This window comes from Drosophila navojoa, chromosome 2 (genome assembly GCF_054131105.1).
Source record: "Drosophila navojoa isolate 15081-1374.11 chromosome 2, UAZ_NAV_1.0, whole genome shotgun sequence".
NCBI lineage: Eukaryota > Metazoa > Arthropoda > Insecta > Diptera > Drosophilidae > Drosophila > Drosophila navojoa.
In genome coordinates this window covers 32,242,163-32,257,107 of record NC_142890.1, presented here as the reverse complement: position 1 = coordinate 32,257,107, position 14,945 = coordinate 32,242,163, and the positions used below count along the sequence as shown (strand labels likewise).

Here is a 14,945-nt window from a genome sequence, read left to right as displayed (position 1 = left end):
CTGCGTTTACTTCTTCGTATACTTTGAAATGAAAAATTGGTATCGTGCATTGACAGTTCATCTTGAGTCTAAAATGCATATTACTCACTCAATTATCGAGATCTTAGAAACTTATAAGCAATACTATATGCATACTGGCTCACCCGACAACTGTTGAAAGCTAAGTATGCTTTATTTAATAATAATAATATTTAAAATAAAATACAGATTGATCTCTCAGCGCAATGGAATGCTCAACATTCTTTGTTACGCACTCTATAGTCAACACAAACAAGCTGGAAAAACATGGTGTTTCCAAATCTAAGCCATATACAGACAGAACGTTTAGCCTAGCGACTTATTGATTTTCATCGCGTATGCCAATATAATGAATGTGTTTGAATTCAACTGACACATCTGTAGGAATCATTGAGATTCGTGGCAACAATACATTTTCGCCTTAATACTTACTATTCAAAATGGTGGCCTCAATCACGTTCGTCATTAAGTTTTTAATTACCAATGCTGTGCTATTGCACAGGCGTGGTGGGTTCAAGTTACGGAGCAAAATCCCCGGAGATCCGACCATCATATGTAAGCGGTGCCATGGCATGCCTGGTAAATCCAATGAATTCCAAAATTCTATTGGGTAATTCACAGCTTCGGTAGTATCTCAAACTGTATGACACTGAATCTGTTGACAAATGTCCACATCTTTCGCTGCTAAAATGGCTCTTTCTGCTAGCTATTCATGATTTTTATATTGTGAGTGTACATCGGGAAATATACAGTCATTGAGAGCATCTTGCGAGTTAATGATTGTGCAGAAGTCGGTTTGTAATTTTATTGATCTAGTATTTCTCTCTCAAAAAATGAAAGGATATTGGCGAGTATGATATAAACGATGGGTATCAGCAATGAGCTGCAGAGAATTATTTATCCTTCTAATCATCTAATCGTCGTCAATAATAGATGCATTGAATCGACGTATATGCTCTGCAGCTGGTGCTCTATCAGGATTGATAACAATAGCGTGATTGTTACTTTGTAGATGTGAATATCTTATTTGAATAATTTCAGCAATTCATTGTGCTCATTTTACAGAGCGGCCAGCTCGCTGACGGGCATCCATGCGATTGGCGAGTGCGCGTTCGGAGTCCTCGCCACCTATAAAGTAAATTTGTAAAAATTTATAAGGCTCGTTTGGCATTGGTAGCAATGAACCAACTTTGTGGTAACTTCGACTTTGATTTTGAATGTGGAGTTAAATGGTTGACCTTTTGCAACTGTTTCCGTTGCTCCAAACGATGTCATTTGAAAACATTTATTGAATTTTTGAATTGACTGCAAGAACAGTGGAGAATCTGGATCATTTTACTAATACGCGTATTCGTATAAATGGTAAGGCAAACAACGAGCAATCGAATATAATAGTACGTCACTTTTTATCACCAAACGCAAGGTGGCTAATATGAGTCGGCGAATACTCAAATCTAGAGGCATGTAAGGCAGCAGAGCACGAAGATCAGATGAAGAAAGGCACCAAAGCAATGTAGATGTCCGTGTCAGAATTGCGCAGTTACGTGCATCACAATTGAAAGAACTACAAGATGAGCGAAACCAGCAAAGAGATTGGAACGAAGAAAAGCGCGCAGATTCGTAGTCAACATACGTAGAGGAATTGACCGCCAACGTCAACAAGTATTTCGAGCATTCACATCACATTCATTCTTCGCCTAGTATTTCAGTATGATATTGAATATTACGCTCATTCCCAAGTGGTTATTGGTACATTGGACAAGAAATGCCCGCGCTGACATGCACTTAAATTTAAAAATGAGCCGAGCAACACATCCTGCTCATCAGGAAAAAAAAACCCAGAAATTAAAATACCGCCGGAACCAATACACAGCTTCCTTATTGGTACTGATCCAGATTCTCCACTGTTCTTGCAGTCAATTCGAAAATTCAATAAATGTTTTCAAATGATATCATTTGGAGCAACGGAAATAGTTGCAAATACGGTTGCAAAAGGTCAACAATTTAATTCCACATACAAAATCAAAGGCGAAGTTTACCACAAAGTTGGTAAACTTGGAAACACCATGTTTTTCCCACGGACAACTAAATGTGGCATGTTCTTGCGTCGGGAAACCATCCAGCTTGTTTGTGTTAACTATAGAGTGCGTAACAAAGAATGTTGAGCATTCCATTGCGCTGAGATATCAATCTGTATTTTATTTTAAATATTATAATAAATAAAGTATATTGCGGCCGCTTACAACGCTTTCGACTATAACTATTATTTATTTTGTATTTAAGTATAAAATATTCCCTGGAAATAATGGATATGGCAAAGCAACGGTTACCGGGTCAGCTAGTAATATAATAATAAGTGCTACCAGTTTAAAAGCTCTAGGTATAATATACCCCTAGTAATAAAAGGTTTGTTTAGTTTGATATTATTGAAATATGCATATATTTTATATAAAACAAATTAATATTTAATCTTCATTTTTAAAGAAAAATAGTAATTCACATACCGAATCAATGAAATTAATAGAATTCGCAATTGAATGGAAATTGGAAATATTAAATGCTTAATTACAATAAATAAGAATAAGAAAGTACGGTAAATATATATTAGAACGAATAATTCGTTTATGCTTTAATTCAAATAATAACGGAAATTATTATTTATTTCTGCAGGTGTAATCAAATTTGTTAGTGTCTGTGTGTACATTACATCATTTAAGGTATCTTGGGTACCTCGTCATGCTTTCCATTTATACATATGTAGATCTCTGAATATCTAAAAGCAATTCTTCAAAATGAATTAAAAGACGCTTCGATTAAACAAACGAACTCTTCTGCTAATTTAAAATTCAGAATATTTTCTTACAAATTTAATGTTTTAATTTTTTATTTATTCATTTTTTATATTTATTTTTTTTTATTTCGTTAGTTTGTAAACGAACCTTAAATACGTATCTATGCATGTACGCAAATTCAAAAGGTAATAATATGTAACAACATTCATAGAAATTGGTCGTCAAACAATTTTCAACACTCGTATTTTACATTTGATAAATACACCGAAATTCGACTTTGATTTTCCAAAAAATAAAAATCAGAGCGATAGAGGTTGGCTTGCATATGTCTTTGCAAAATGATGGATATATAATATATAAAAAGGTCAGATCTGAATCAATAACATGCTATTTAGAAAATTGAACAAGATTATGTATGTTATATAAATTGACTTTAGCTTTAACATTTAACATGTACATGAAATATTTATATATGCACTACTACAAAGCAACAAAAATCGATAGTTGCACACAATCATCCACCTATTGACCCCTCCAGACACCCTAATTAGACACAGCTGAACTTGATACCATCATCGCTGGAATAACAGTTTTGGCAGTGGAGCTTGTGGTTCCGCACGCGGACATCGGTGCCGTTTAGTCCGTCGCCCAGTTGCACATGGCATACGCAGCAATTGAAGCAGTTGATGTGATAGAACAGCAGCAAGGATTCAATTATCATGGCAGCTCCGCGACCTGCAGCAAAAGACAATATTAATTATATGTCGAAATGTAAAATACAAATACAAAATATATTGAAATGCTTGTAAGCGGTATTCGTTTGGTACCTTTCTGGCAGCCTTAAAATGCAGCTATATTTCGTATAAATTTTATGTATATTATATTTTTCAATTAGTTAATTGTCTGATTGCCGCCAGCTCTACACCCATACAATATACTTAAGTGCTTTGTGGACTCTTCGGCAATTGTCATGGGTGCACCCCAGATCTGGGAGCAGCATGTATACAGAAAGAAAAAAATAGTAAAAAAGAAATGCAGAGAAATACGGAAAAAAAAGTTTTTAAGTAAAAAAGCAGCATGTATACAAAGTCTTCACGCTCTAACGTGAATTTCTAGATATAATTTAGTACTTGTGAAATGCATATTTAATGCTTTAGTTATTAATTATAATTAATAAAATGATTTAGTGAAACTACTCATTTTGAATTTTTATGAAAGTGCATTTTACATTGAATTTCCTTTTTTTTTTTTTTTTTTTTTTTACTCTCAAAAGTTTGAATATGAAAATTTAAAATTAAAACCATGAAATAATTAAATTAAATTAAATATTTTTATGATATGTAGATATAATAAGCACAGCGTGTTCTTTACGTAATGCATTTTAACCGATTGCAGTTATCTAATTTATATCGAATTCTCAAGTCTTTAAGTTAATATCTCAGAGCTGAAGAGTAAATAGAAATTTAAGAAGAACCACACTCACAACCAACGTAGTAGCAAAGTTTACCTAATTCGTCGCCGCAATGTGAACACTTCTTTTTGCCACTAACGCTGAGCATCTTCTCTTGATTGCTGTTGTTGTTGTTGTTGTTGTTTAGTATGTTATTATTATTGTTGTTGTTGCTGCTGCTGCTGAGTGGTTTGAACCCAAGTCCACCGATATTCAACTGACTGTAGGTGCCATTGCTATCGAAGCTGTGTAAAGTAGAAAATGATATTATAAAAGATATATATATATTTATTTATTTATTTTTTGTATTGCACCGAAGGGGAAAGGGATCGCTCATCGCTTTGCAATATTAATAATTAGATTACATCATTTCACTCCACTCGGACAGACATACGGACAGGGCTATATCGACTCAGCTCATCGACCTGATCAAGAATATATGTACTTTATGTGGTCTACGATGATTCCTTCTGCCTGTTAAATAACTCGAATTTGACAAAACCATTATGCGATTATTTCCAATTGGCAATGGGTTCAGGGTATAACAAGGAAGAAAGCCCGACTACGAAATTCCCTGAACCCTTCGAAGAATTGATATTTCAATAATTCAATAATTCTCTACAGGAAACAGAGATGCAAGCATAAACACAAATATAGGGATGGGGATAAATTATAAAAAAAAATCGAAATTTTATAAAATACATATCAGTCTACATTTAAAAATTGCCGATATCAATGACTAAACATATTCCACATATTCCTATTTGCAATACTTATGGCTACCTACCGCTTACGTTCACCGATGCCTTTGCTTTGGACACGTTCGGTAAGCGTCTGTATGACGGAATCAGGCAGCGGCTTATCATTCGATGTGGATATGGGCATGGAGTGCCTGTTCAGCTGCAGCTGCTGCTGTTGCTGTTGCTCAAACTGGCGGCGATGCTCGGCCTCTTGGAACAGCCAGTGATTGGTATGACCGCTGTTAAAGAGCGTCCCGTTATAATCCGGAATGGATTTGTGCTTCTGTAGCCAACAGCCATCATTTATAAGACTGCGTTGCTGTTGCTTCTGCTGTACCTGCACCCAGCCATCGGTGTACTTTGGCTTGGGGGTAGCACTCAATGCCAGCAGAGTGTTGCGCGACATGTTGCTCAGATTCTGTACCGACTGATGCTGATAAGTGGCTGGGAGGTTGGCTTGATAACGCGGTGCGGACGCACCTGTTGTTGCTGTTGATGTTGCTGTTGGCGCAATTTTGACCAAAGATCCGCCGTACGCACTGCGCTGTCGCGCACTGACGGCGTAGTCCGGCTCCTGACTGAGACCATTGTTGCTGAGGTGCATGGCGCGCAGTGGCTTTATTGGCGGCGTCGGTGGCAACATGAGGCGCTTGGAGAACTCATTCAGATCTGACATGGACTTACGATAGTCCATGTCCAGCTGCTGGTAGTGATATGGTGCCAGTGGCAGTGATCGCTGCTGCTGCTGTTGCTGTTGCTGTGGCACATTTGCATATATCTGTTGTGTTGACTGCTGTGGTGGTTGAAAGGCGCTTAACATGCCATTGCCAATGCCCAAGGCATGATGCAAATCCTGTAGCGAGCGTCGATTGTTCGACATCAACATCTGAGCTCCATGCTGCAGTTCACGACGTGCCAGATTTTCGCGAAGTAACAAGTTCTCACGTTGTCTTTTAAGCTCCTCCTTCTTTGATATGAACAAGTTAAAAATCAATTAGATGGCGTTTTAATGACTAGACGAATCCGTCTCTTACCGAGAACTGCAGTAGCTCCTGCTCTACACGCAGTACCTCGCCTTGCTCCCGTATCTTCTCTTCAATGGACAACATCTTTGCATTGGCAGTTGCGGTTGCCTCACTCAGCGATTGGGTTGCAGCCGCTGCCGCCGTAGCCGATTCCGTCCACGACTCAGCTGAGGTGCCTTTGACCGTTTGCAATAACGGGGTCTGTGCGGCCAGCAGCGACTTGTTCTGATAGATGACTTCGCCCACCAGTTGCGACGGCGCCAGCCCCTCTGTCGGCGGTGGCGTGGCCTCCGACTGGGTATCGTTATCCTCTGAAGAGTTCGTATAGTGTTCACTGCTTTGACGCGAATGATTCTCTGAGACACCCGAGTCCCGACTTTCACCTGTCACGAAGGATAACGTTAATTAGTCGGTAATTCGTATATCAACCTCACTTTAAGATAACATAATTTAAATGTACGAATCGTTATCTGATTGTCTGTAGGTTTCAACGCAAATCATTTCGTGAAATAGGGTTTGCAAGAGCAGAGCCAAAATATAAACATACTCGTAAGATATTTACATTTTGAATATTCATTAATATTTACTTTTCATCAGTATATACCTACATTATATATATTTTATAAATGTAAAAATGTAGAAGTTCTAATTATCTTAATCAATAAATTTCCTCATATACACTGCAGCCTACTGTTAGCATTTCTACTCTTGGTTAGTTTCGCTTTCAATAAGCAAAACATTTCTCATCACTGTTGACGCACTAAACGGATTATTTATACTTAGCCTCACTTCCTATTTTCATCGCCTTTGCTTTACCCCTCTCCTACCGTCCCAGTAGTTTCTTGTTTTTTTTTAGCTCTATTGGCTTTCAGCCCTTATAACTCTTAACCCTCCACACCACTCACCTGTATCCGAACTGTCACAGAGACCTGCCTTGATGTACAGTTGCTTCTCGAGTCGCCGCTCCTCCTGCAGCAGCTGCGCCATGTCTGGCGGAGTCGCAACCGTGAGCTGAAGATAGCTGTCCACATCATCGAGTCCGGCGTCGGTCTCGATGCCTAGAAAACTGGAACGCTTGTTGCGCAGCTCCTTCTTGATCCGCTTTGTCGAGTTCATGCGCTTGATTGGCGGCGGCGTGGGCGTACCCAAGCCTGGCTGACCCTGCAGCTGGTTTCGTGACCTACTCGATATGGTTTCGTATGTATTGTCCGATGACCAATTGCTGGTATCCAACTCATCATCATGTGCATTCAGGCTGACTTTATTTATCTCTTCTAAGATCGGCTCTGTGGGCGGTGGCGGCGGTTTCTCCTTGGGGGGCTCCAAAGCCGGTGCCAAGCTCGTGACACAATGTCCCAGCTCCAGGCCCGTGTAGAAGACGTCAATGTTCTCGTAGACGGGTATTGGGCGGAGATGTTTAGGTGCATCGTAGTAGGGTTCCGTTGCCCTCGGCACCTGGTAATAGGGTTCTAGGTCAGCAGCTGTCGTCTTTGAATTTGATTCGATTTGGCAGCTGCTGCTTTTATTGTTGCTGGTTTTGTTATTGTTAGTTTGATTATGCTCGTTGTTATTGTTATTGTTGCCATTATGTGGAATGTTTCTTATGTGGTTACGTCTTATCATCATTGTGTTCGCTGTCAATTCAATATCTATTTGTTGCATAGATATGGTAGACTTAATGTTTTCATAGATGGGCTCATTTCTATTGACTTCCAGATGTTGTTCTCGCTGTTCTAGTTCCTCAATATCTTGTTTCACTAGCGTCTCTACCGTTTTCTGCTCATCCGTTTTATTTGGCATTGTGATATTCGTCTCCTCAAATTCTGCGTTCATCTCCATCACATCTACTTTCGTCTCCTCCTTATGTTCATCCTCTAATCTCTTCAACTTCATTTTGCTTTCACTATTTTGTTGCTGCTCCTCTATTTCTTCCGGCGCACTATTGGCTTCCCTGTCAATAGCTTCCAGCGCCAAATCAAGAGCTTCGTTGATCTGAGATTCGTAGGAACGAGTGTACGAGTGAGCGAATGAGTCGAAAATGGTCCAAGACAGAGAGAAAGAGAGAGAGAGAAAAAGAGAAAAATGCGCCATCATCGCACACATTTTAATTATGTTATTTTGCTTAAATTTGAATAAATACTGAACTAGCAACAAAAAGCGCAAGTTAATGAATAATAATCAACAATACAGCAAACAATATTTAACGCAAACCCGAAACACATAAAACAAACCTAGTTAATAATTGTACAAAATATTTTCAAACTAACAACCATAGCGATGGCTACTCGATTTTAATTTACATTAACAATACAGTTTACATACTGAAGCCTGGTTTGCTTCTAATTTGTGTTGGCAAGTTAATATAATTTAATTATGTTTATAAACTATTTCATTTACGTATTCATTTACAGAAAATCATATTTAAGTTTTGAAGTTTCTTTATAGCATTCATCTAAAAATTGAGCATCTCTTACAATTTGAAACAATTTTCGTTCAAAATAGAATTATGCAAAATTAATAAGAAATTTTGGGTATTTGAGAATAATGTGTATAATTGACAGGTATGAGTATGGCCATAAGAGTTCTGAATAGTTATCCTATGAAAAATGACTACAAAACTCGTGCCTATTATTAAAGCCCGAAACGTTTACAGAATTTATGTAGAGGTCAAGCGAAAATGTATGCTTACCATTGCTGTTTGATCACAAATTCATATAAAATACTGATATAGTTTACTTTATTCATTCATAAACCAATCGCCCTTTAACTACGATAGGTAGCACAGTCGCGAATCGACGTACACAAACTATAAACTATAAAAATAAAACTGACAATGAAGGTTTATTGGTAAATAGTTGATGAGAATCGACCACAACTCTTGAAAACCCGAACGCAACTAAAATGCACCTATTGCAGGGGTGGCATAGAACAACGTTCTTTTACGGACAAGCCAATAGATATGTGGCAAAATATATATGTACATATATAGAGCGTGGAATCGAACAAACTACATAGATATGTTTGTGTGTATACATAGAACGCTGCGATGGATTGAATATCGGCTTGGAAGGCCCTAGATATAGGCTAAGGCAACTGTAACTTTTAGCACATGTTCTTATATATACATATTTAGTGTACATATCTGCTGGAACATGCAAAAGGAACAACTTACAATCTAAGAACAAAATAAATAACTGCTAAAAACAGAACATAAAAGCAACGAACCAATAAATGACACAATGATAAATAGAAATTACACATAGCGTGAGCTACAGAGAGGTAGAGATAGCAATGAGAGAGATACAACCGCTTACCTCGAAAATTGTAAACTTGCAACAATTTTTGCTGGCAGTAAGCATGTAAACTATGTAACTGTAGCATATATTATATTTATATTTGTAAATTTACACATTTTAGCCAATAGTGTGAGCGCAAGGCATGTAAGAGAAATGCGTACATATTAAGCTTATATTACAATGTATATTATATAGGCACATCAAGACAAGAAATACGTATTAAATCTTAAGCCCTTGGCGACTTACTTACGCTAATCATCTGAATGGGGAAAAAGAACATAATTAGGACCAGGGCAAAGGGAAAACGTGTATTTTTATACCAGAGACGTGTATTTTATACCTTCCACTTATCACATTGTATTTAAAACTTTATTTATGTTTTTTAAATAGAAATGTGATTACTGAAAAGTATTCGAGGGTATTTCAGCCCTATATCATTCAAAAAATCCGATTACAAAAATTATAAACCATTTCAAGCAATACAGCTAGGTCCTATTACACTGCTTTACACTGCTTGCAGTTTATAATTTTACGAGAGCACAGAAAGCAGTAGTAAAAAATATTTCCGTAGACGTGACGTTTTTAACAATCACGAAGGTCTGGTGGTTTCGTTTTGTTTATTCATAAAACAGCATAACATGATGTTTCTTTTATTTAGATCATATTAGGTAATTATTTTATTTGTTATACTTTTAGTCATATTTATTGTATATTATAAATTTTTGCATCACGTTAAGTAAATAAAATATATATAACACTAAATCATATATTTCACATTTTCTTTACATAAATGAAATTGTTTTTTTTTTTTTTTTTTTGTTTGGTACAAAAATATTTTTAGTAATAAGAACAAAGAATTAATGAAGAAACTTTAGGTTACATAGCTTGATCCCCAGAAAAATAAATTTAAATTTCAATTTAATATGCATAATAACAATAATCAAAAAAATGTAATCAAAAATTCATGTAAACTTGTAAGATGATTCATAAATAAATTAAATTTTTCAAAGACATTCGATTGATTACATTAGATTAAATATAGAAATTGGAAAACTATCGCCTAATCTTAAATTTCATTCCAGAAAATTCTTGTTCCCCGAATTATCCGATTGAATTCTCAAGTTGTTTAGTGACCAGCACCAACCACCACCCCTACAGTCTACCCCAGCTTGTTGAGCTCATCATCAAGTAGATCGCTAATCTCCTGGCTTAGTGCTTGCTCTGTGTTGTGCTCTTCAAGAATCTCATCTGTGGTTATGGTTTTTCGTATCTCAATGTTCACTGGAGCTGCAGTTTTTGGTAACGGCGGAGCCGCCACAGAAGGCGCATCGCTGGCCAAATAGAATTTCGAGTTGTCCACCTTAACAAACTCGTCGGCACTGACTACATCGACACCGCTTCGCGTGCTGGTGAGGATTACTTTCGGCTCAAGAGTTTCATTGAGCGTGGGATGTTGTTGAGGCGTAGTCGACTCGTCGTGATTTCCGAAATTTCGACGCAAGAAATCAAATATGTTGGTCTTATTTTTCTTGTCCGTGCTCTTATCCTGACCATCCTTAGATGTTTTGGGCGAGTTGGATGGTATAATCCGCTTGATATTAATCTCTGTCTCTTCGATATGAGTGCGTGCTATGAGGGGCTGCTCTGCGCTCGCTGGTAGATAGCCCGTTCTACCAATGGAGTCTGTGTTAGAAGCCGATACACAGCAAGACTTGGGTATAGGAATCTTCGATTTACGACTCACTGTTGGCGTACCAGGCGTAGAGCTTGTGGGCGTAACATGCCCGCCCCTTGCATTTCCAACTGGTATTGACGATTTCATCATTCTGCTGATTGCCAATCGTTCCTCGCCAATAATCTGCTCACAGCTGTCCATAAGCGCCTTTGAGTATGCGGCATGCGCGTCTCTTATAGGGGAGCTCGGCTTGGCACTGTGGCTGCTGCAGTCTTTCCTTGGCTCCTTAATTCCCTGAAAGCCATCACAGCGCTTTACATCCTCATCGCTTATGTGCTGGTAGCCAGTAGCCGGGATCGGCTGTTGTCGCACATCGATGCTTTCACAACTAGGCTCTTGTGTGGGCGCGAGACAGTCAAGCAGACTCACACATAGGGCCACATCCTCTTCTTTGGGTACGGTTGAGTTGTTCAGCTCCTCCTTAATCACGCCGTCGCAACTCTGCAGCTGCTGCTCGGTTATTACCTGGCAGCTGGTGCTGGGCAACTTGGGCATCTTGGTCACATCAATTTTTTCGTAGAGAAACTCCTCTACGGCGTCCTGATTCAGATGCTTTTGATCTTCAGGCGACAGTTCCAGTTGCTGTTTAATTGCCTCACGTTCCATAAATTGCTGACACAGTCTGGCATCGGGTACGGCGCCCGTCAATCGTGGTGACGTGGGCGCTGAATTGGCCAGCTTGAATAGACTGGACTCGTTGGGTGTACAGACACGCAGGGCGGGCATTGTAGAGGGCGATGTCACATGCACCTCCAACGAATCATTTGGTGCCAGGGGATCTAAATTGATCGGCTTGATGGGTGGCTTTGCACGCACCTTGGCTGTGGGTGGTGTGTGCACCACAGCTTGTGTTTGACTCACGATGGGCGCATAATCGTCAGAGGCGTAATCAAACGCTTTATCTACCATATCCACTGTGCGTGCAGCCTTTTGAATTGGCTTGGGTGAAACTGGTGCCGTTATCTGCGGTATGCGACTGCGTGACATAACCTTCGGCAATGGATTTGATATTGCACTGAATTTCACATTTGAGCTGGGAGTTGGAGATGTGCACTCGTACGGTGTACGAGTGTCAGTTGGCGGCTTTGAGGGCGCTGCAGCCTGGCCAAAACAACTCGATAAAGCTTTGACTGTGTTAGGTTTCGGTAACTCGTCGGGTGAAACTATTGTAACTGCTGGTGAGCACATCACAACCTCACGCTCATGAATCTGCATCTGTTCGCTCTTACCAGCTATTGGAGATGTTAGCTCATCTCTGAAAGCTCGTTTAAGAGGAGGTGTTGCTGGCTTGTCCATTTGCCGGGAATTAAATATCTCAACGCGTCCATTAATGTTGAATTGTTGAGGCGTGGTAGCTGCAGGCTTAACGCGCATTGCCTTAGGCGACATTGGTGGTTTGCCTAGTGGACGTGGTATTTGTGTAGTCTGTAGAACGACTGAACCTACGCTATTTGGAGGCGATTCGGTCGGAGGTACTGCAGTTGTTTGCTTTAAGGAGGTTACTTCTGATACTGGCGATGCGCTCGAAGCCAAAGTCGGACACAAAACTGACGGATTTTCTTTCTTAGTAAAGTCAAAGATCTGGCTACGCTGTCCAGGGGACTTTGATACTACTAGCTGCTCGTTGACCTGCTCGCTGACCTCCTCATTCAGGTCGTAGTCATTCTGAAAGGTGTCCTTAAACATTTTCAACAAATTGCGCGCATGGACCATTTCATTGGAGGGCATTCTACGTAAGTTACAATTTTTTAGTTGGGGGATATAGGGATTGGGTTGGGTATTGGGTTTGGGTTGTACCGACACCGTATGAGAAGCTGAAGCTACTACAATATTATCTTTATCATTATTAAAATCATCATAATGGACACCATTTCGTGGACTTGATATGCCGGTTTCGATAAAATGGTTAGTAGAACTTACACTAAATTCCATGTCACGAGCCTCTGGCTGAGTAGCGGCTGTTCTCGTTGAGGATGTCTCCGTCGAGGGCACTGATGAGGTAACAGTAGTTGCTGCTGTCGCATTGACAGCAGGCAATGCTATTGGTTGCATATCAGTAAGCTCATCAAATTCTGCTTCAATTTGATTGACTGCATTGGCTGCCTCCTCCAGCTGACGCTCCTCGAGTGCAAGAGCAGCTATCGCCTCATTTAATTGCTGCTGTTGTTGCTGCTCCCTAAGCAGTTCTTCGTTATTGTCCACCTGAATGCCACTGTCATCGTGCGCTGCCTTTTCCACAATCAGTGCTGGTGGCGTTGTCAACTTCTGTTGTTCCTTTTGTTCCTGTTGTCGCATCCGTTGCTCCTCGCCACGCATTATTTCCAGTTGCCTGGCATCGATTAGCGCTATGAGTGGTGGTTTTTTCTGTTCTTGTTGCTCCTCGTCTTTGGTAACGACATGCTGCTGCAGACTGTTAAGGCGATGTTTCAACGGGGGCACAGCTACATCCACGCTTTTACTGGAGTTGAACTCGTTGCGCTGCAGTTCTAGGCTCTGCAAGCGATCACGAATGCTGCTTATGTCGCCAGACAGACGTTTAGTCTCCTTCTTGGCCGTGGGCTCAACTGCGGCACCATTACCATTGGTCAAACTCTCCCGCAGTATTAGCTTTTGCTTGGGAGCCCCACCATTGGGTATTTTGACCTTAGGCTCAGGGTCGCGTTGCTCGAAGATCTCTTTGCGTTTCAATATGTCTACCCTAGGTACATCCACTTTTTGCTTCTCGACACCCTCCTGAGTGTCGCTTGGAGACGTTACCTCAAAACCACTCAACCGATCCTCGATCTTGCTGCCACGTCGCGTGGGATAGCCAATGGATTCTCCAGTTTCAGATACTGCATTGTTATTGCTAATTCTTCCATTGCTGCTGGCCCGCTGAACGCGCTGTTTGTAATCCTGTATGGCTCCTTCATAGGTGTACTCACAGGGATCGGCAGTACTGGCAGGCGGTGTGTATTGCCTTGTAGCTTCTACTACTGCTGTGGCTACACGGACTGACTGCAATTTGCTGGTGCTCGATGTACTCGTCTGGTTGCTAACGTTATCGTCAACCTGGTTCCTGTTGATGTGATTCTGTTGCGCCTTAGTATTAGTAGCAGCTGTTGTGCCAATGGCTTTGTCCAACTCGGCGTTATCACTCTGTTGAATTCAGGATAGAATTCATTCATTAAATTTGGAATACATATTTAGTTGAAATATATATATATTTATATATAAGGCTATCTTTATTTTCTGACTTGATATCAGTAATTAGTTCGTACTTCTATCATGCCCATCTTAATGTATGTCTATTCGTAAACAAGCAAAGCTAGATACATGAGATTTGTAAGACACATTCTTTTCACTCCCACAAATAACGAGCAAACGAAATCCAATGTAATTTTGTTATGCAATACTTGAAAAAACTCGTTAAGAGTATTATTATTTGCTCATTTTGATATTTTGTATAAAGCTATTACAATTAATATAAAAGTTAATAAAATTATGGATAGATCGATATATAAGATAATGACATGAAAACACTAACATTTTGCTTGAGCATGGCAAACCCTTTCAAGAGTTACATGTACTCTCTAAAGGGAAAGGGCATACAAATAGGCAGAGTAAGAAAAAATAGGCGCGCAGTTTGGCTTCATATTAAAATTCATGCTTTTCGTTTGAGGGCTCGCAGCGCACTGATTTTGGCATGAGATTTTTTCAGTGCCGACGGAGCCGAGCAAATACGAAGTGTTGACACGAAGATATAAGCATTCAAAAACTCGAGTCACTCGACGCCTATATGCTTCGGATAAATGTTGTATTTCTCTTTAGGTCTTATTTATTCTCAGTCATTATACTGAAGGCAGTGGGTTATGAGTTATAGAGCCCATGCACACTCAACTCATATTCT

At 39.7% G+C, this 14,945-nt stretch overlaps 1 protein-coding gene across 5 annotated transcripts in view; it reads right to left on the bottom strand.

The window, feature by feature from the left end:
* Positions 1-2,912: 2,912 nt before the first annotated feature.
* Positions 2,913-14,945, bottom strand: part of smash (smallish) — a 72,624-nt gene continuing 60,591 nt past the window's right edge. The window contains exons 5-10 of one of the 5 annotated variants that reach the window (XM_089261050.1): positions 12,977-14,194; positions 6,931-8,017; positions 6,035-6,408; positions 5,048-5,967; positions 4,318-4,505; positions 2,913-3,545 (exon numbers count right to left, since the gene is read on the bottom strand). In XM_089261050.1, the coding sequence (XP_089117176.1) occupies positions 3,358-3,545; positions 4,318-4,505; positions 5,048-5,967; positions 6,035-6,408; positions 6,931-8,017; positions 12,977-14,194 (3,975 nt within the window). In that variant the 3' untranslated portion in view covers positions 2,913-3,357. Of the gene's footprint in view, positions 3,546-3,640; positions 3,798-4,293; positions 4,506-5,047; positions 5,968-6,034; positions 6,409-6,930; positions 8,018-10,386; positions 14,195-14,945 lie in introns of those variants that run through there. The other 4 variants (XM_089261055.1, XM_089261060.1, XM_089261075.1 and 1 more) reach the window with 4 other exon arrangements.